A 20,282-nucleotide genomic window follows, 5' to 3' on the forward strand; every position below is an offset into this window, starting at 1 on the left:
TTTTCTTGCAAGCTACAGCAGGGTCTCCAAACGTGGTAACTTTTAAGTCTTTTGGACTTCAACTCCCAGAATTTCTCATCCTGGCAATGCTGACTTGGGAATTCTGGGAGTTGAAGTCCACACGCTTTGCAATCCATTGCCCACAGAACATTCTGTGAGAAAGTCCCACTTAGGTGGAGGTCAAGGATCTCCAATTCCTTGCTCCATTCCCACCACAGATCTCTCAGCCAATCTTTAGGGTTTCTTCTCTCTCACCTCCATGCTGGATTTGGAATCCCCCATAACAGGAAGCAGCAAGGTCAGGACATCTTCTCGGTTGGATCCCGCGTAGGCCAGTCCCAGCCTGCCGAGAGAGCACAATGTGGTTTGAAGGACATAGCCTGTGTGCAGGGATGGGTTCTACTTATCTTTACTACCGGTTCGCAACAGGACCGCACGCACGCACTCACTTCCCTTGTGCGCTTCTGCGCATGCAAAGAAACTTCCTGATGACATCCGGGTCAGTGGGTGGAGCCTCCCGCCAGTTTTACTACCAATTCTTGCGAACCGGTCCGAACCGGGGGCAACCCACCACTGCCTGTGTGTCAACTTGCAAAGCATCCCTGGCCTGCTCTCGAGTTACCATAGGCAAGCGGGATGGGAAAATGGCAAAGCAGCACAGCAGCCAAAAACAAAAGCACATTCCAGACATCTCTCTCTCAAGGCTGTCTCCCAGGGTTACCGACAGCGGCTGGAGAGGAGTGATCTCTACAACCCGCAAAATTGCTCTCTTGGCAAATGTGACTGATGACACACCCTGGGGGGAGGGGGTCATAAATTACATGGGGTCAGAGTTGGCTTCATTTGGAACATGCCGACATGAAGCTCCTAATAAATAACTGGATTTCTTTTGAAGCTTGGCTCAAGGCACATGATTTAATTAGGGCATCCATCGGAACCCTGACACTGCTGCATGAGGAAGAAATGGATGACTAGGCAGATTGAGGACCCAGACTGTTGTGGGGGCCATAGGCTGACTCTGTAAATGGTTTAGAGAGGGCCATGAAGAACTGTGAAGTGGTATATAAGTCTAAGTGCTGTTGCATTTGCTATCCTCACCCAAAGATGGCACCAATGCGCATGGTGTTGCTGTTGTGAAGGATGTAGTCGGAGAGCAGGGCAAGGGCTGGGTCGCATTCGTTCCTCACGCCAGAGTTCACAATGCCACAAGCCAGGAGAGCCCCTGACTGGAGGAAAGACAAGGAAGGAAAACACGGTCCAGAATACAGGATACAGGAAGAGATATATCTAAATGATCAATATGTACAAACAAATACCGCGTTTCCCCGAAACTAAGACATGTCCCAATAATAAGCCCAATTGGGCTTTTGAGCGCATGCTGTAAAATAAGCCCCCCTCCCCGAAATACTTAGATGCATGTGCATCTGCCGCACAAACAACACGATGTGAAGAGGCGAGGCTGGAGAGGGGGGGAAAGGGAGGGGGAACATGCCCCACGCGCCCCTGCCATCGACGCGAAACAGCCTTGCTGTTGTGGTCCGTCAGCAGCCTATGGACCTGGCAACGGAGTCGGACAGCGATGAGGGTGAGGTGGGGCCAGGGCCATCGGGAAGTGAGGTGCGGACTCCAGAGCTTCCAGAGACTGATAGTAGTGAGGCAGAGGAACAGGAGGAGCCTGTTGCTAATGCACGCATGAGAAGAGCTGCCAGAAGGCAAGAGCAGTTAGAGCAAAGAGAACAACTCGGGAGTAGGGCCAAGAGATGATTGGCCCCTCCCATAAGGCTTAAAACCAGAAAACAACACTGTAGCTGCATCTTCTGCTTCGTGTACGTCTTTGTTTTTGTGGCTTCTGGACATTTGCCAGGAAGGGCCTTTGGCAGTTTGCCTAATTGGACTAAGGTTTGTGAGATAACGGAGGAATTTGTGTTGGGAGGCATTTGTTTTACTTTGAGTTGAACAACGCTGGGAATGAAGTAATTCCCAGCTGTTCAAATAAAGTTTGTTTTTCCATGGACTAAGTTTATTACTACCTACTTGGGCCTGGGTCACAACACTCGCAGAGGCCGCTCCGGAGGCAAACCCTAGCTCATGCACCCCTTCTCTCAGTGGCGAGCCGGATGCACTGCTGCCACTCGGGAGAAGAAGAGAGAGAGGAGGCGTTGCAAGAGAGGCCATTTCTGATGTTCTTCTCCTCCCGCGCGGCAGCAGCAAATTCAGCTTCCTGAATCTGGCTTGCCAATCTCTGCCGGTGAGATGGTAGGGAGGGGTGAGGCGGCAGAGAAGCGAGACGGGACTCCCCTTGCCGTCCCCTCGCCCAGCATGGCAGGAGCTGGAAGTCAGGTAAGACACGGCAGAGAGACAGACAGGGAGAGAAGCAACAGGAGTGAATATCCTCCCGTCCGCTTTTATTTGGTAATGGCGCAATGGCTATTTAAGCAGATCTCAACTCCACATCCTTTGGAGATTTGGGAGGCGACTATTTTTTCCCCCTCGCTTTTCTCTCCCAACCCCCAAACTCATCCTTTAACCGGGAGGGGAGGGCGTGGAATGAGGCGTTTCTTGCTTCAGCTGCACAAGTGGCCTTAAAGCGCTGCCCACTCCCCTCTCATCCGACAGCAGAGTGAAGCCTCCCCCCAGCCTTCAATGTCCGGGCTGCACGAACCAAACCCAAGAGATAGGGAGGAGGACAGCATAGAGCTGGGGCGGGTGGCCAGGCCCACCCGCGATCTCCGCTACCAGTTCACGCGAACCGGTCCAAAGTGGCTGAATACCACCTCGGCAAAAAGGTTGCTCACCTTGATGTAGTCTTCTGAGGAATACAGGTACTTGTCAATCTGGGTGAGGCCTCCGTCCACATCCCACAAGAGGATCATCCCCAACGAGGCTGCAGCACTCAGCATCCCTGCAGAATAAATGGAGTCAGGAGAATACCAGCACATACGCAAACTGTGGCCCTTTTTATTGATTTCTGTTTGACTCCCTGCCAGCGTTAAATCAATTCTGGGTAATGAACAACTTGGGAAATCTTGCCTCCATCCACCCCCAGCTATTCACAATTCCTGGGGCTGCCCTAATTCACATATGGATAAGGGGGTGGTGTATAAAGATATACTGTATTTTTTGGTGTAAGATGCACCATTTTCCCCCCCAGAAAAGAGGACGAAAATCTGGGTGCGTCTTATATTCCGAATGTAGCCCCCCCCCAAGCTTCTCAAATGGAGGTTTCAGAGGCTGAAAGAAGCTTCAGAAAAGAAGCCCCCAAATAAAGCTTCAGAAAAAAAGCCTCCAAACAGAGCTTCAGAAAAGAAGCCCCCAAATAGAGCTTCAGAGGCTTTTTTTCTGAAGTTTTGTTTTGGAAGCTTTCAGAGGCAGAAAAAGGTTTTTTCTGAAACAAGAGTTTCAGAGGCAGAAAAAAAAGCCAAAAAAAAAAAAAAAGAAGAAAGAAAGGCATAGAGCTCACAACCAAGGAACCTGTTGCTAAAATTCACCTCTGGGAACAGCTGATTGGGGGTATTCGGGAGGCCAATCCACCCCCAATCAGCTTTTTTCTTATTTTCCTCCCCAAAAAGTAAGGTGCGTCTTATACTCCGGTGCGTCTTATACTCTGAAAAATATGGTATGCGGAGAGTGGTTGCTCATCCCTGCGTTCATTCCAAGTTACCAATTGTTTAAGCTCAGTTCAAGGCGTGGAAGAGAAGGCAAAATGCCTGAAACAATGGATGAGTGGGAAGAGAAGTCTACAGCCCTCTTCATAAAAGGGCATCTGCCATTATAAATATTAGGATAAGACCAGAGGATCTGAGCTGCAGAAACTCCAGACGGCCACGAGAGGCAGCAAAGAGATACAAGCAGCTCTTTGTTGTCCTCTAGGGACTGATCTGCCTTTTGCAGTCCAAAGGGTCTCTGGTGGCTCAGACTGCTAAGACAGTCTGTTATTAACAGCAGCTGCCTGCAATTACTGCAGGTTCAAGTCCCACCAGGCCCAAGGTTGACTCAGCCTTCCATCCTTTATAAGGTAGGTAAAATGAGGACCCAGATTGTTGGGGGCAATAAAAGCTGACTTTGTATATAATATACAAATGGATGAAGATTATTGCTTAACACAATGTAAGCCACCCTGAGTCTTTGGAGAAGGGTGGGATATAAATGCAAATAAAAAAAATAAAAATAAAAATAATAATAAAAAAAAGCTGGAACTCAATTAAACTTCCTACTATACCTATTTTAAGTTTGGCCTGTGTAAAAATAAATCAACTGCCTGCATAGCGTTGTGCAGCATTCTGTCATATTCAACTCTTCGCTGGGGGTCCTTAGTGCTTTCGGCTCTTGGTGGGAGTTTTTTGCAGATGTTTTGCTACCCGTCTAGGTAACATGATCAGTCCTAGAAGGGAGTAGGGTTTGCGCTTATTTTTCTATATGCTAATGGCTTGCCCTACAGTGTTGGTGGAAGTATTGGTAGGAGCCACTAGTGAGTAAGTGTGTGTGTGAGAGAGAAAGGCGGGGATGGGATGGGGGAGAGAGAGAGAGAAGGAATGAGAAGAAGAGCAAATCCCATTTTCTTCCAGTTCTGATGATGTTATCTACTTTGGTAATGAAATGTCTGCAAAAAAACCCCACCGAGCTGAGACCACCAAGGACCCCATAGTTCAAACTATGAGCTACAAATATTGTATCCATATCAACTGTTAGCATTCACACTACCAATAAAATAAAAGGCAATTTGAATCAAACTTCGAGTCCACCCATACTCAGGATAGCTTTTAAGGACACGTCCATGCAATTTTGTTGGCAGGACTACACAAATGATTTTCAATTTCTTCTGGCAGAATCATGCCATCCCAGTTCTGAGGTCTCCTGATGATTTTACCATTGTTGTGACTCCAGCCCCCGAACCTGGCCCCATGCCCAAAAGTGACTCCGAGAGTGAGGGGGAAGGGCCGGTAAGGCTTACCTCGGGAGCACCGATTCCTTTGGCTCAGCTCCAGGAGCCAGAACCAGACCAGTCGGAGGATGTAATGAGGCCGTCATCCCCTGATTCCTCCCTTCCCCAGGCTACGCCTTCAGACCCAGCTGACAATAATAATCAAGCTTGAATTGACCCGTGCTTCAGAAGATTAGAGAGGCGGCATCATCAAAAGGAAGGATGGGGCAGGAGCCCCACCCCACAGGATATATAAGGAGCTTTGGGACTGCTCTCACTCCACGGGAAGCAAAAGTTTAGCTGAACCGTTTCAAAAAGAGCTGAAAGTCTTGCTACGTGAGTCATTTGTTTGAACTTTGGCAGGCAGCTGCGATTTCTCTGCCAGGACTGATAAGAGCTGTGAATCCATTGGCTGAAGGCCAGCTCATGGGTCTGAAGTGGGGAAGGAGACAGAACAACCATCCTGGTACTAATTAGACCTGACTCTCTTGATTTCTGAGTTCAGGGAAAATCAACTCGTTCTGCCACTTGCTGAGTGACACCAGTGGGTTTTCAGGATCTCAGAAAACAGATCACCGAAGCAGAGTTCTAAATTCTACTCAACAATGAATTCACTGCCAGAGAGCATCTCTTGCGAGAGCAAAGTTTCCCACTCTGGAGCAAAATGTCTTCACCTTCTCCCATCTCCCCATCCCCACCCCAGTTCTTGGGGTTCTGTCCTCCCTCACCGTGGTCCTTGTTTTTGTAGAGCCACTTGTTGCCATCATCCGTCAGCAGCTTGTCCTGGCCAAAAGCAGCATTCACAAAACCGTTCACGAAGGAGGAAGCCAAATTCATGCGAGCTGAATCCACCTGCGAACCGCTACCGCCGAACCCTGAGGGAGCAGAGAACGCAAGGATGAACGGGTTGCTCCTGCCTCAGATCAGAACTGTGAAACATGCTGCGCTGTGCCAGAAAGATAGTTTTTAAGAAGTTGCAGCCTGGCTGATGCGGCGGCCGTCAAAACAACTGCAATGTCACTGGCTGCCCGCTGAATAGACACGGTTGCCTGGATTTTGTAATTGTTGTGTCTCGTCCGCTTTCACCACAGTCGGGGCCTTCTTATCTGCTTCCGAATGCTGAGGAATGTCCTAGTATGCCTCCCGGCCCCAGCCCTGGCTCCATGCCCAGACAGGCTGAGGAGGAAGAAGCACCTCCAGCCTCCAGCTCTGGCTCCATGCCCAGGCAAACAGAGCAACTAGACCCCTCCCCCTCCCCCACAGCATGTGAGCCTGAGGGAGGTCAATTACCAACAGCTGCCGACTGGAGTGACCCACGCGTCAGAAGACTTGATAGGCGGAGGCAACAGAAGGAAGGGAGGGGCAGGCCTGGATAAGTGCTGAGTCATGGAGCCACACCCCATGGCCTATATAAAGGATCTGCTTTCTGGCATTCTCTGAGTCAGGCAAAGTCTAAACATATCTTGCTGAAGTCACTTTCTGGTCTCCTGCCTGCCCTGAGGACTTTGCTAGGACTTTGGCAGAGCTGCAGAGGCATGCCTGATTCGGATTTCCCTGACCCGGCCGTCAGCGGAGGAGTGGGACACGACAGTAATTCGCAAACCATGGGCAAATGGAAGACTGGGGGTGGGGGAGCAGGGGGGGTTGATCTAGAACAGGGGTGTCAAACTCAAGGTCGGGGCGGGGGGGAGGATCCGGCCCGCGGGGTACTTAGATCTGGCCCACAGAGCCACCCTGGAAACAGCGAAAGACCAGCCTGCGGTGCTTCTGCCAGCTTGTTAAGGGTAATCTGGGTTCACAACCAAGATTGTGGACTGTTGAGCAGAGTACCCTACGCATGAAAACGACCGAGACTGGTTATATACAATAACAGTCACTTGCAGACAAACTGGGGTTTGATATTCCTTTACTTTTAGGGAAAAAGGCAAAGTCATAGTCCAAAAACAATTCCAGGTCATACACATATAAAGTCAATCAGTCAGTCTTCTTACCAACGTAGACTTGCAACAACAAACAAGGTCTTCTTTCAGTTCGGCAAAACACAGTTCAATTCACAACAGTCAGTATCTTGAGGAATCAGTAACTAGCCATGATCAAGCAACGATCATAAAGCTCAAATATACAGTTGCAGCATGTCATCAGGTTACAATGCTGTAGCGTCCCTGTAGATTCCCCACAAGCCATAATTTAGTAGTCCTTTTATACATTGGCTACAGAGCTCAACCAATCAGGATGCTTGCATGATGCAGCACAGCCTTAAAGCAATATCATGCCTTTCTACAAACATACATAGTTAGTTTATATATTGCCTGGCCAACTAGTTAGGCAAATAACAATTTCCTGACATAGCTGATGACAAAGAGTTACAACCAAGATATCCCATCAATTTTCTAGGGAACCCAGAGTCAGCAAGGACCCCACTATTTTAAAGCTCCGCACTTACGGTTATTTTCTAGATGTGTTTTGTAAATGTCATCTGGCACCTTGGGCTCCATGATGTCCAGCTGGAGGCAAAAGGAAGAATTATCTCTGATGTCTTTAATGCATATAACAAGTCTTCGCCTGATTGTTAAATAAATCCACTATCCATGTTTAAAATATATAGAGCAGGGGTCTCCAACCTTGGCAACTTTTAAGACTCGCGGACTTCAACTCCCAGAATTCCTCAGCCAGCTTTGCCCTGTCTAAATCAGGGGTGTCAAACTGGTGTTGTCACGTGATGTATCACAACTTTTTTTCTCCCTTCGCTAAACCAGGCATGGGCATGACCAGCGGCTGATGCATCCAGCCCACGGGCCATGAATTTGACAACCCTGTGGTAAATTGACCTGTTGTGGTCTGCCAGGAGCCTGCGGAGCTGGCAATGAAGTCGGACAGCGATGAGGCAGAGGAAAAACATAGGCCAGTCCTGAAGGCTAGGGAAGGCCCGGATGAGGGCTCTGCGTCAGAGGCAGAGGTGCAGCCAGGGCCATCGGGGAGTGATGTGCAGACTCCAGAGCCTCCAGAGACTGACAGTAGTGAGGCAGAGGAATAGGAGGAGCCTGTTCCTAATGCACGTATGAGAAGAGCTGCCAGAAAGCAAGAGCAGCTCAAGCAAAGAGGAGGACTCGGAGTAGGGCCAAGAGATAACTGGCCTCTCCCATAAGGTTTAAAAGACCAGCAACAGTGTTTGGGCTCTTTGCCGGAAAACAACGTTGATAGCTTTGCTGGCTGAGGGATTCTGGGAGTTGAAGTCCGCGAGTCTTAAAGTTGCCAAGGTTGGAGACCCCTGATATAGAGAATCACAGAATGACCAAACTAGGTGTGGTTCACAACACTTTTAAGTTACCAAAAAAAACAACCCCTAGCATCAAGGTTAATGCTATTCAAATATAATATATTAAACACATTCACTTGCAGAATAAGCATACAGTGGTAAAGTGATAACTAAGCTACAGCCTCATTTAGATGGGGGAGGACACGGAAAATTCATCTTATTTATCACCCTCGTCCCACTGTCACCCCAAATCAAAGCTTTGATTTTCCATGATGTAGCATCCCACATTTCAGTCCCTTTGAGGAAAACCCAACTTTCTTATAGCTGCCTGTATCTTCCCCAGGAGATCACAGTGCATCGTTTTAAAACCACCGTTTGCGAGAAGTAAGTTGGCTCACTTTGTAATTTTTCTGTTACTCAATTCTCAAGTAATCGCCCTCCACTTTTCAACCAATGCAATTAGGGAAAACTTGGGGAAACTGGGGGGGAAAAAATGAGTTTTGAGGGACTGTCAGTAGCACAGGAGTCTCCTGTGCTACTGTGTTGGATGAATGCCCAAATCAAAGGTTTACCGAAAACTAAAAAAAAAACACCACATTTTTTTTTCTTTTTTACTCTTGCTGAACACAAGACGCCCTGCTGAGCATTTCTGTTCATTAGAAATGCGAAACATGTTGAATTGGGAAATGCGACGATCTTGAAATAACTCTTTCAAAGTTAGACCAGGTTGTTCTGACCTTGCTGGAAATATTTTGAGCGGAACTTCGCTGTTTTTACATTCAGAATGCCTCTGGCATCTCGGTTCGGTTGCCAGAACATTCCAGGTGAGCTCAGAACAGCCCTTCCAAGGAACTGTTTTGAATTCAAACTATTTTGCACCCTGCTGCAAAGAGTGGTCACAAAACAAGGGTTAGAATCAAATCACTGATCACCCCACGCAAGTATATGGAGATGAACAAGTATATGGAGATGTTTTATCTGTACCTAAAATTTAGAAATGGGGACAGGTATTGGAAATCTCATTTTTTATCCTAAATTGTCCAGATAGCATTTAATGTCAAATAAGCAGCCTTGACTGTTAGAAGAGGTGAGAGCGGAGAAATGATACGTAAGTAGACCAGCACTGACTTCAAATGTTTAAACACGTGCTCAGCATTTCTAAGAAAGCAATGCAACGCCAGTGTTTAATTCCGACTGCAGTGTAGCCACAAGTTTCTTCGGCACGAGACAGCTTCCATTTCAAAAGTTTTTATTGTATATTTAGTTTCTGAGCACTTGGTTCCAAAAACTAGACGCCAACACAACCAACTTTATGATGTCTCACAATTTAAATGTTAAATGGCTTAGCTGGCTTACAATGAAATATACAGAATATATTTAGAACTGCAATCTTTAAGCTTCATTCTATCCAGACAACTTCACTGCAACGTATTTAGCTGAGTGGTTTGTATCATGCACAAGTTTTAACCTCTATAATCCTTTTTACAATTTGCTAAATCTTTCCAGATTCTAATTACATTTGCATGCCACTGCGTCATTCAATACCCTGACTGTTGAAAACGAAGATAGATTCTAGTCAAATATTCCAGGTTAAAACAAAAAGACGAAAAGAACCCACAGCAAAATTGATACGTTGAAAAACCTTCCATGCCTGACAACTGATTAAAACTCATCCTTGCATCAAATTAAAAACCGTGAAAACATCCACGCAAATGTTCAATCTGGCTTAAATTTGAGGCAGTATTACAGGCAGTCCTTGTTTAGCAACTACAATTGGGACAGCACACGTGGTTGTTAAGCAAAGCGGCTGCTAAGTGAAAGAGCACCTGAGCTTGTGATCTTATTTCAGCTTTTCTTTGCATTACTGACCTGCAAAGGTCATAAACGTGAGGACTTGGTCATAAAATTACTCTCTAACCACCATTTTAACTGTGAATGGTTACTAAACGAAACAGTCACTAAACAAGGCCGCCCTCTATTATTCCTTAACATTTGACCTTCTTTTCAAAAACATAATGGCCATTGTGGAAAAAAATCTATCAGGAAATAAACTGAGAGTATCGGCAGGCTGCATTCTCAGCTCTTGTTTGCTACAGTAGATGGTGCTAACATCAGGGGTGAAATGCTCCCGGTTCGGACCGGATCGCCCGATCCAGCAGCGATGGCGGCAGGTGGTTTGGAGAACTGGTAGCAAAAGTCCCTGCTCCCCCCCACCCCCGCATGCCTAGCTGAGCCGCGCAATCATCAGAGGGTTTTTTTAAAAAACTTTTAAAAGCATTTTTTCTTCGGCCGAAAAAATGCTTTTCAAAGTAAAAAAAAAAAAGCCTCTGATGATCGTATGGCTCAGCTGGGATCGTCAGAGCCTTTTAAAAGCATTTTTTTTACAATCTCTTCGGCCGAAGAGGTTGTAGAAAAAATTCTTTTAAAAGGCTGAGTTGCCTGATCGGCAGAGGCATTTTTTTCTAGGCAAAAAAAAAAAAAATGCTTTTAAAAGAAAAAAAAGAGTTGGCCACACCCACCCATTCACATTACCCTCACCACTACCAAGGCACACTCACAGAACCGATAGTAACAAATTTTACATTTCACCCCTAAGATGCAGAATAATGCTATAGGATGGGGGCTAGGAGGCACTGCTTAAAATTAAGCCAGATTGCTTGAAAAGCTTTCCCACGAGTCTACTGTATATCTCACTGTCATTCTGACTGAACATTTATCCCTTGCCCTGTCTAAATCAGGGGTGTCAAACTGGTGTTGTCACGTGATGTATCACAACTTTTTTTCTCCCTTCGCTAAACCGGGCATGGGCATGACCAGCGGCTGATGCATCCAGCCCACGGGCCATGAATTTGACAACCCTGTGGTAAATTGACCTGTTGTGGTCTGCCAGGAGCCTGCGGAGCTGGCAATGGAGTCGGACAGCGATGAGGCAGAGGAAAAACATAGGCCAGTCCTGAAGGCTAGGGAAGGCCCGGATGAGGGCTCTGCGTCAGAGGCAGAGGTGCAGCCAGGGCCATCGGGGAGTGATGTGCAGACTCCAGAGCCTCCAGAGACTGACAGTAGTGAGGCAGAGGAATAGGAGGAGCCTGTTCCTAATGCACACATGAGAAGAGCTGCCAGAAAGCAAGAGCAGCTCAAGCAAAGAGGAGGACTCGGAGTAGGGCCAAGAGATAACTGGCCTCTCCCATAAGGTTTAAAAGACCAGCAACAGTGTTTGGGCTCTTTGCCGGAAAACAACGTTGATAGCTTTGTCTTGTTGCATTTGTATCGGTGTCTTCTGAATTTTTGCCAAGAAAGGCCTTTAGCAGTTTGCCTAATTGGAACAAGGTTGTTCGAATAAGGTTTGTTTGTTTTTACACTGACCGAGTTTGCTACTACCTACTTGGCCCTGGGTCACAACAGGTCCTTCTGCAAGTCATTTCCACACACCGCTTCTTTTTTCAAGATTCAAAATCCTACTAGGGAAAAAAACCAACCCCCTTGTGATAGTGCGAGAGAACTTACTTCCCTGGCCAAGGCCAGAAAATTACTGTTGAGCTGGACGTTAGACATGATCTCTGTAAGATCCTCGTATTCTTCGACATCCTCACTGAGCTCCAGAAAGACACCGTGACGGCCCAGCATGAAGGCCATTTGCTTCTGGACCACTCTGCAAAAAAAACACACACACACAAAAAAACAACAGTCAGCAACCCCCCAAATAAATTAGTTAGATTGGACTGTAAGATAGTGAAGTCGAACTGTTATTTATTAAATCTTAGCAATATCCTGTTGGTGGCCTTCCTTTTTTTTTTTTAAAGTGACTGTGCTTTACAGGAGTTAATAGCATCCCCCAGAGCAGGAGTCTCCAACCTTGGCAACTTTAAGCCTGGAGGACTTCAACTCCCAGAATTCCCTAGCCAGCTTTGCTGGCTGGGGAATTCTAGGAGTTGAAGTCCGCCAGGCTTAAAGTTGCTAAGGTGGAAGATCCCTGCCCCAGAGGGATGGATGGGGCTCAGTCTTCCTGGATTTCCAAAATAGCAATAGCACTTAGACTTATATACCGCTTCACAGGGCTTTACAGCCCTCTCTAAGCGGTTTACAGAGCCAGCCTCTTGCCCCCAACAATTAGACTCCTCATTTTATCCACCTCAGAAGGATGGAAGGCTGAGTCAGCCTTGAGCCTGATGAGATTCGAACTGCCAAATTGCAGGCAGGCAGCAGGCAGCAGATGTTAGGGTGAAGTTAAATCCCTTAAAACCTAACTTTGCTTGCAGGGGAGGGCTGTATTTTAATGGCTATTTTTTAGTCCAGACTCATGTTTTGTCTATGTTTTTAATTAACTTAGCAATGGGTTCCATAAGCAGTCCAGAGCTTTGCTGCAGTGGGCAGCCATAATAAATGTCATCAAATAAATAAGATATCCCATCTCAGGAAGATGATCTTGATCACCGAGAACGTTGGCAAGTTTGACTGAAAGTTACTGTTCCTCACCCTAGTTTCCAAACATTGAGCAGTATCAATTTCAATTAAGCCACATTTTAATTTCCCCTAGAAGTTTGTAATATTGGACTTGGAGGATCAATTTTGGACTATTATTTACGATTCATTGTTTTATTTTGTACATCTATTGCTTCTATTCTGGAATGAAAGCCTGGTACTTAATAGAGGTTCTAAACTGAGTCCTCATAATTCCGACTGGTCATTGTAGACGGAGCCAAATTATTAAAAAGATAACTGGAAATACGTGAAGCTTTGACATAGTCATGTTCAGATTCCTTCTTTGTAGAAGATTGTGTTCCCCATTTTAAAAAGGAGAGAAAAAGTATGAATAGCAATAGCACTTAAGACTGATATACTGCTTCACAGCATTTTACAGCCCCCTCTAAGCAGTTTACAGAATCAGTATATTTCTTCCCAACAATCTGGGTCCTCGATTTACCAACCTTGGTAAACCATGAAAGGCTGAGTCAACCTTCTATTCTGGTTACTACCTTTAAAGCGCTCCATGGCTTAGGGCCTGGGTACTTACGGGACCGCCTACTGTTACCTCATGCCTCCCACCGACCCGTACGCTCACACAGAGAGGGACTTCTCAGGGTGCCGTCCGCCAAACAATGTCGGCTGGCGGCCCCCAGGGGAAGATCCTTCTCTGTGGGGGCTCCTACCCTCTGGAACAAACTTCCCCCTGGTTTGCGCCAAATATCTGACCTTCGGACCTTCCGCCGCAAACTGAAAACACATTTATTTATTCGCGCGGGGCTGGCTTAAATTTTGTTGGTTTTTAAATTTATATTATGAATTTTAATGGGTTTTTAGAATTTTAAACGTTTTTTAAAGTCTTAGGCCAATTGTGTAATAAGTTTTTTAATTCTTGTTTTAATTGTATATTGTATTGTTTGTTTTTATTTTGGCTGTACACCGCCCTGAGTCCTTTGGGAGAAGGGCGGTATAGAAATCTAATAAATAATAATAATAATAATAAAAAATGAGGACCCAGATAATAAACATAACAAGTATGGATTGCCGCAATATGCCCTGCATGGGGCTGTCCTTGAAAACCACTTGGAAGCTATAACTGATGCAGTGGTGTAGACAATATTACTATTATTATGAGTATTTATTATGAGTATTTTTAATCTTTTATTGGCTTTTGGGGCTTGCAAGCCGCCCACAGTCACTTCTAGGTGAGATGGGAGTCAAGGAGGGCTCATAAATATTTATTTATTTTTTTAAAAATGATGTATCTTCTTCCTTCTTTTTGAGTTGCACGGGCTGCTAGTTGAATTCTGGCTACATTTCAAAATGCTGATGACCATCTATAAAGCCGTGCATGGCGTAGGGCCTGCTGTCTGAAAAAAGGCCAATGAATCAAGTCGAGATGGCACGCTCCAGGTTGCCTCAATCAAGCAATCAGGATCCTTAGGCAGCCTGCTGTCTCTCTTGCAGCATCTGCCCTTCTGTATCCTTCAGGCAATTCTGCAGGGCTCCCATCGCTCCAGAAGTCCTTGAAAACAATGTCTGCTGTTCCAGGCTTGGAGACAAGATGGATGCTGAGTCTTCATTCATTTTTGCTGGTTCAGTCTTTCAGCGGCTTTAGTCTTCCAGCTGCACTTTTTTTTTTTTTGGATGTTTAATTTTGGAAAGCTTGCAAACCCCGCAGTCTTTCAACGGCCGAGGTTGTAAAATGCGGCAAAACTTACTTAACTGCCCAGCTTAGAAAAAGAATTTTTTTTTGGCTCAGCTGTGATCGTAAAGTCGTCTACTGCCATCTTCTATCTCCCAGCGACTGATGCGTTCTCACAGAGAGGGACTCCTTAGGATGCCGTCAGCCAAGCAATGTCGACTGGCGGCCCCCAGGGGGAGGGCCTTCTCTGTGGGGGCTCCTACCCTGTGGAACGAACTTCCCCCTGGACTTCGTCAACTATCCGACCTTCGGACCTTTCGCCGCGAACTTAAAACCTATTTATTCCGTCTAGCTGGACTGGCTTGATTTTAAAATTTTTAATTTGCTTTTATGGGTTTTAAATTTTATAAATTTTTATAGGGCGTTACTGTATTTTAAAATTTTTGGCCAATCGAATAAGTTTTTTAAGGGGTTGTTCTTAATATTATATGTACTGTTTTCTTTGTTTTTTATTCTGGCTGTGCACCGCCCTGAGTCCTTCGGGAGAAGGGCGGATACAAATTAAAATATTATTATTATTATTATTATTATTACCAGGTTCTCCCCTTCCTGATGAATGACTTGGTCCCAGAATAACAGAGTTGGAAGGGACCTTGGAGGTCTTCCTTGGAGTACAGGAAACCCTACATCAGGGGTGTCAAACTCAAGGCTTGGGGGCTGCATCCGGCCCACGTGGTGCTTAGATCTGGTCCGCGGGGCTGCCCTAGAAACAAGGAAGGACTGGCCCGCGGTGCCTCTGCCAGTGAAGGCAGAACTCGGCTGTGCAAGAAGCCATGGCAGCCAAAAACGGAGCTTGAGAGCCCGTTTTCTCTGGCAGAGCACTCGGGCATCCATAGGTGCTCCTGACACGAGTGATGTTAAGCTGGTCATACCCATCCTGGCCATGCCCACCCCCCGGCCCCCCGAGGTCAAACACAACCCTGATGCAGCCCACAATGAAATCAAGTTTGACACCCCTGCCCTAGACCATTCCAGACACATGGTTGTTCCATCTCTTCTTAAAAACCTCCAGTGTTAGAGCATTCACAACTTCTGCAGGCAAGTTGTTCCACTGATTAATTGTTCTCACTGTCAGGGAATTTCTCCTTAGTTCTACGTTGTTTCTCTCCTTGATTAGTTTCCATCCATTGCTTCTTGTCTTGTCTTCAGGTGCTTTGGAAAATAGCTTGACTCCCTCTTCTTTGTGGCAGCCCCTCAAATATTGGAACACTGCTAACATGTCACCCCTAGTCCTTCTTATCATTAATAGCAATAGCACTTGTACTTATATACCACTTCTTAGTACTTTACAGCCCTCTCTAAGCTGTTTTACAGAGTCAGCATATTGCCCCCCAACAATCTGGGTCCTCATTTTACCGACATCGGAAGGGTGGAAGGCCGAGTCAACCTTGAACTGGTCAGAATCGAACTGCCAAATTGCTTGCGGACAGCAGTCAGCAGAAGTAGCCTGCAGTACTGCATTCTAACCACTGCTCCACTGTGGCTCTTAAACTAGACATACCCAGTTCCTGCAACCGTTCTTCATATGTTTTAGCCTCCAGTCCCCTAATCATCTTTGCAGCTCTTCTCTGCACTCTTTCTAGAGTCTCAGCATCTTTTTTTATCTATCTGAAACCAAAGGTCTGTCAACCCTCAAGTTGGCTGAACTGTGGCGTGTCTTTGGACAAGGCTCTAGACCCGTGATGGCGAACCAATGGTACGCATGCCACAGGTGGCACGCGGAGCCACATCTGTGGGCACGCGAGCATTGCCCTAGCTCAGGTTCAGCACGCATGTGTGCGCCGGTCAGCTGATTTTCGGACCTTCCGGGCCCACCAGAAATCAAGAAATGGGCCATTTCTGGCTTCCGGAGGGCCCCCCGGGGGGGTCGGGAAGGCCGTTTTTGCCCTCCCCAGGCTCCTAGAAAGTCTCTGGAACCTGGGAGGGCGAAAAACGGGCCTACCAGGCCCACTGTGCCATCACATGCCAAAAGCGAGGGAAGCGCAAGGGGGTCGCGCACACATGCACGGGGGTGGTGGTGGTGGTGCGCATTGAATTATGCGCGCGCGACTCCCCATGCTCCCACTTTTTGCGCGCGACAGCAAAAAGGTTAGCCATCACTGCTCTAAACTTAACGATTCTCAGTTCACCTACCCCTGAATCCCAATTCTAGGGAGCGCTACTTACACATCTTTGCAGGAAATGAAGATGTTTTCTGCCAGTTCCATGTCATTCAGCATGAGGGCCAAACGCAGGGCTTCAGGGTAGCGATTAAACTTGCGGAAGATGCTAAGGGCACAACGAAGCAGGGCAGAATTCTCTGGCTCGGGAACGTAGCTCACACAGCTTGAAAAATAAGAAAGGGAGAGGCAGCAAATGAAGTCCGGTTAGCACTACAGCTGTTAGCCAACTGTTCCTTTTTTTCACAAATGCTACACAGTCCTTTGGGGTAGCTCCCCAAAACCTTAGTGCGGCCCTCAGTCCCTGCTGTCAAATTAAAGTTTTTCAATATGCGATGGAGAAAATCAAACTTATGAAAAATATCCTGTAGATGGGCAGGAAGAGAAAAGAATCACCACCATGTGCATACTGAGGCATACCGGAGCCACAATTTTGTCATGACACCATCACGGAAGAGTTAAAGCAGACAGAAATCCGACTGCACAGCAAATATAGAAGTTACCTAAATTGGGAATTGGTTCCTTTAAGGCGGGGAGTGGTGGTGGGGAAGCATTTTGTAAAACGATGAGCTGGTTGATAAATTTTAGAATTATGGCTAGTTATACGTCAAGTGCCTGATCTTCGGACTTTTCGCCGTGAGCTGAAAACACACCTATTTATTCAAGCAGGACTGGCTTAAAAGTCTTATTAAATTTTTAATTGGGGCTATTTATTAATTTTATGATCTTGAATTGTTTTAAATTTTGGCCATTTGTAATATGCTTGTTTTAGTTTTGTTTTAATCTGTATATTGTGTGTTTTTTAATATTTGGCTGTACACCGCCCTGAGTCCTTCGGGAGAAGGGCGGTATAAAAATCTAATAAAATAAATAAAGGTTAAGAGAGAAAAAGGTTCATTCGGATTTTGGAAGAATAAGATAGGAAGGAACTGGAAACATAGTTTTGAGCAGGTGGCGGGGTGGATAGCATTCTTCACGAATCTGAAAAGAGAGCACACCGAAGATGATTAAGTTCTGTTCTGCATTGTTTCAGAGCGCAGAGAAAGAATAAAGGATCTGAGGGACAGGAATGTAATTTCTAGTTAAGCCTTAGGAGGAAAAAAAAAACCTTTGGTAATTGAACCGCAGAACCAATTATGGAGAGAAATCTGGTGCCACTGACCATGAATGTTTTAATGTGGATTTCTGTGTTCAACCAAGGATTAGTATCAATGGCCTAATTCAGCCTTGCCAACTTTTATTGAACTCCACGAACTCAGAAAGTACAGTTCTCTCACCTGGTCAAATAGAGGCAAACTTTGGCATAGGCATTGTCGTCAATATATTTCTCCAGCATATCCATCTGCTCAACTTCCATCAGCAAATCACAGGCCTCGTGCTCAGCGTTATGGGCCATGTTGTACGGCACAATCTCCTTCACAAGAGTTAGAAGGGTGTCCTTCTGGGACTTGTCTGCCTCGTCAATTTCCTGCCACTCCTTGGCGACTTCGCCTGCTAGATGCCTGCAGCATCAACAGAAGGGAAACAGCATGGTTTTAAAATAAAACAAAACAAACTCCCTATATGGTAGGTCATTTTTTATTTTTATTTTTTGGTCTGGCAAATTTATATCTTGTTCTTCAGCCCATGATGGAGGTATCTTTACTAAATTTGGACCTTAAATCTTCCCATCTGCTTTATTGTAAGGAACAATTCAAATAAAGAGTTTAGAGTTCTTTTATTTATTTATTTTATTTGTCAAGCACGTATTTTATGACAGATACAAGTGTAAACATAATTATAAACACATGTAAAAGCTATGAATAAAAGAAAACATTAGGACAGGGATGGTAGGCATGCTGGTGCACTTATGCACGCCCCTTACAGAGCTCTTAGGAATGGGGTGAGGTCTACAGTAGACAGTCTAAGGTTAAAGTTTGGGGGTTTGGGGAAGAAACCAGAGAGTCAGATAGTGCATTCCAGGCATTGACCACTCTGTCACTGAAGTCATATCTTCTGCAGTCTAGTCTGGATCGGTTTACCATGAGTTTGTATCTATTGTATGCTCTTGTATTGTTTTGGTTGAAGCTGAAGTATTCATTGGCTGTAGGACATTGTAGCAGAGTTAAGAGTTTTACTTTATTGATTAGCCCTTCAGCCATGTTCCAGACACAAACTATTGCTAAAATCTGATAAAAACAATTTAAAATGGAATTGGATAAAATACAACTTAAAATGAAATTGGAATAAAATACAATAATTTAATATATTAATAAAATACGATAAAATTATATTTCAACCTACCCCCAATCAGTCCCACATATGCCAATCTCAACCGAACTATTTTGCTTTAAGTACTGCACTGTGTTAAACGTTATTTTCAGATTCTGGCCACACGTAAGATAAGTTGTTTTGATATGGGGATCCCAATGGGTCACTCGTTTGGTATGTAGAAAATAAGAGATTATTTGTCAAAAGAGACATCAGCAGCCTTGGGTTAATAAAATACCTGCTGCAAGAGACTGTACTGAAGAAACAACTAATACCATGATGGCAAACATATGGCACACGTGCCAGAAGTAGCATGCAGAGCCCTCTCTGTGGGCATGTGTGCCATCGCCAGCTGCTCTTCCGGGTTCCGTTGCACACACGCACACGGACAGCTGCTCTCTTCCGGGTGTTGTGTCTGCGCCCCCCGAGCCGGGCCCCCTGCCAGAAAGTGACTTGGAAAGTGAGGGGGAAGGGCCGTCAGGACTTACATCGGGAGCACCGGCTTCCCTGGCTCAGCTCCAGGAGTCAGAAAAAGGCCAGGTGGAAGAGATAATGAGGCCTCCTTCCCCTAACTCTTTCACACCCCCCAGGCCACGCCTTCAGACCCAACTGATGGCAATCAGGCCTGGCTGGACCCTAGGTTTCGTAGGCAGGAGAGGCGGGAACAACAGAAGCAAGGGTGGGGCAGGCCTAGGAAATGCTGAATCATGGAGCCATACCCCACAGGATATAAAAGCAGCAAGGGCTGCTGTGCCTCTTCGCAGCAGGCAAATCAACTGCTTGACTAGAGCTGAAGTACTGTTTGACTCATCAGCATCAAGGGAGATAACAGAGACACTTGGCAGACGCTCGTTAGTTTGCTGCCAGAGCTGATAGTGCCGGCTAATTAAGTCATCGCTCAGACTGAGGCAAGGGGGACAGAACATCGGGTTCCAGTGCTCCGGCGCATGCACACTCCAGTTTTGGCACTTGGTGCCAAAACGTTTAGCTGTCACTGAACTACTGTAAGCCAAGCTCAGGCAATGCTGATTGGGACAGCACCTCGGGGTCTCCTGCTTGCTGTGTTCATCTCTGCGGATGAAAGGTGAGCTTTAACAACGAAAAAGAACTATGTAGTTCAAAAGAACTGTACAGGTAGTCCTCGACTTAGAATGGTTCACTTAGTGACCATTCAAAGTTACAACGGCATTGACGTAGGACCATTTTTCACACTTATGACCATCGCAGCATCCCCTCGGTCACATGATTTTACATTTGGATGTTTGACAACTGATTCATGTGTATGATGGTTGCAGTGTCCTGGGGTCATGTGATCCCCTTCTGCGACCTTCTGGCAAGCCAAGTTGTTCTGTCCCCCCACCTCAGTCCGGGAGGCACGAGAAATGACTTAATTAGCCGGCAATTGAGTCCACGGCAGCTATCAGCTCTGGCAGCAACCCAGCGAGCGTCTGCCAAGGTTTTTCTGTTATCTTTCTTGATGCCGGCATGTCAACCAGGAAATCAGGAATAAACAGCACTTCAGCTCAAGTT

The 20,282-nt window shown here is 46.1% G+C and overlaps 1 protein-coding gene across 1 annotated transcript in view; it reads right to left on the reverse strand.

The window, feature by feature from the left end:
• PSMD2 (proteasome 26S subunit ubiquitin receptor, non-ATPase 2) overlaps positions 1-20,282 on the reverse strand; it is a 50,416-nt gene that overhangs the window by 21,594 nt on the left and 8,540 nt on the right. The window contains exons 5-12 of the mRNA XM_058189237.1: positions 17,780-18,004; positions 16,510-16,668; positions 11,682-11,826; positions 7,365-7,425; positions 5,650-5,796; positions 2,796-2,902; positions 1,099-1,226; positions 256-343 (exon numbers count right to left, since the gene is read on the reverse strand). Coding sequence (XP_058045220.1) covers positions 256-343; positions 1,099-1,226; positions 2,796-2,902; positions 5,650-5,796; positions 7,365-7,425; positions 11,682-11,826; positions 16,510-16,668; positions 17,780-18,004 — 1,060 coding nt within the window. The remainder of the gene's footprint in view (positions 1-255; positions 344-1,098; positions 1,227-2,795; positions 2,903-5,649; positions 5,797-7,364; positions 7,426-11,681; positions 11,827-16,509; positions 16,669-17,779; positions 18,005-20,282) is intronic.

Source organism: Ahaetulla prasina, chromosome 6 (assembly GCF_028640845.1).
Source record: "Ahaetulla prasina isolate Xishuangbanna chromosome 6, ASM2864084v1, whole genome shotgun sequence".
NCBI classification, from domain to species: domain Eukaryota; kingdom Metazoa; phylum Chordata; class Lepidosauria; order Squamata; family Colubridae; genus Ahaetulla; species Ahaetulla prasina.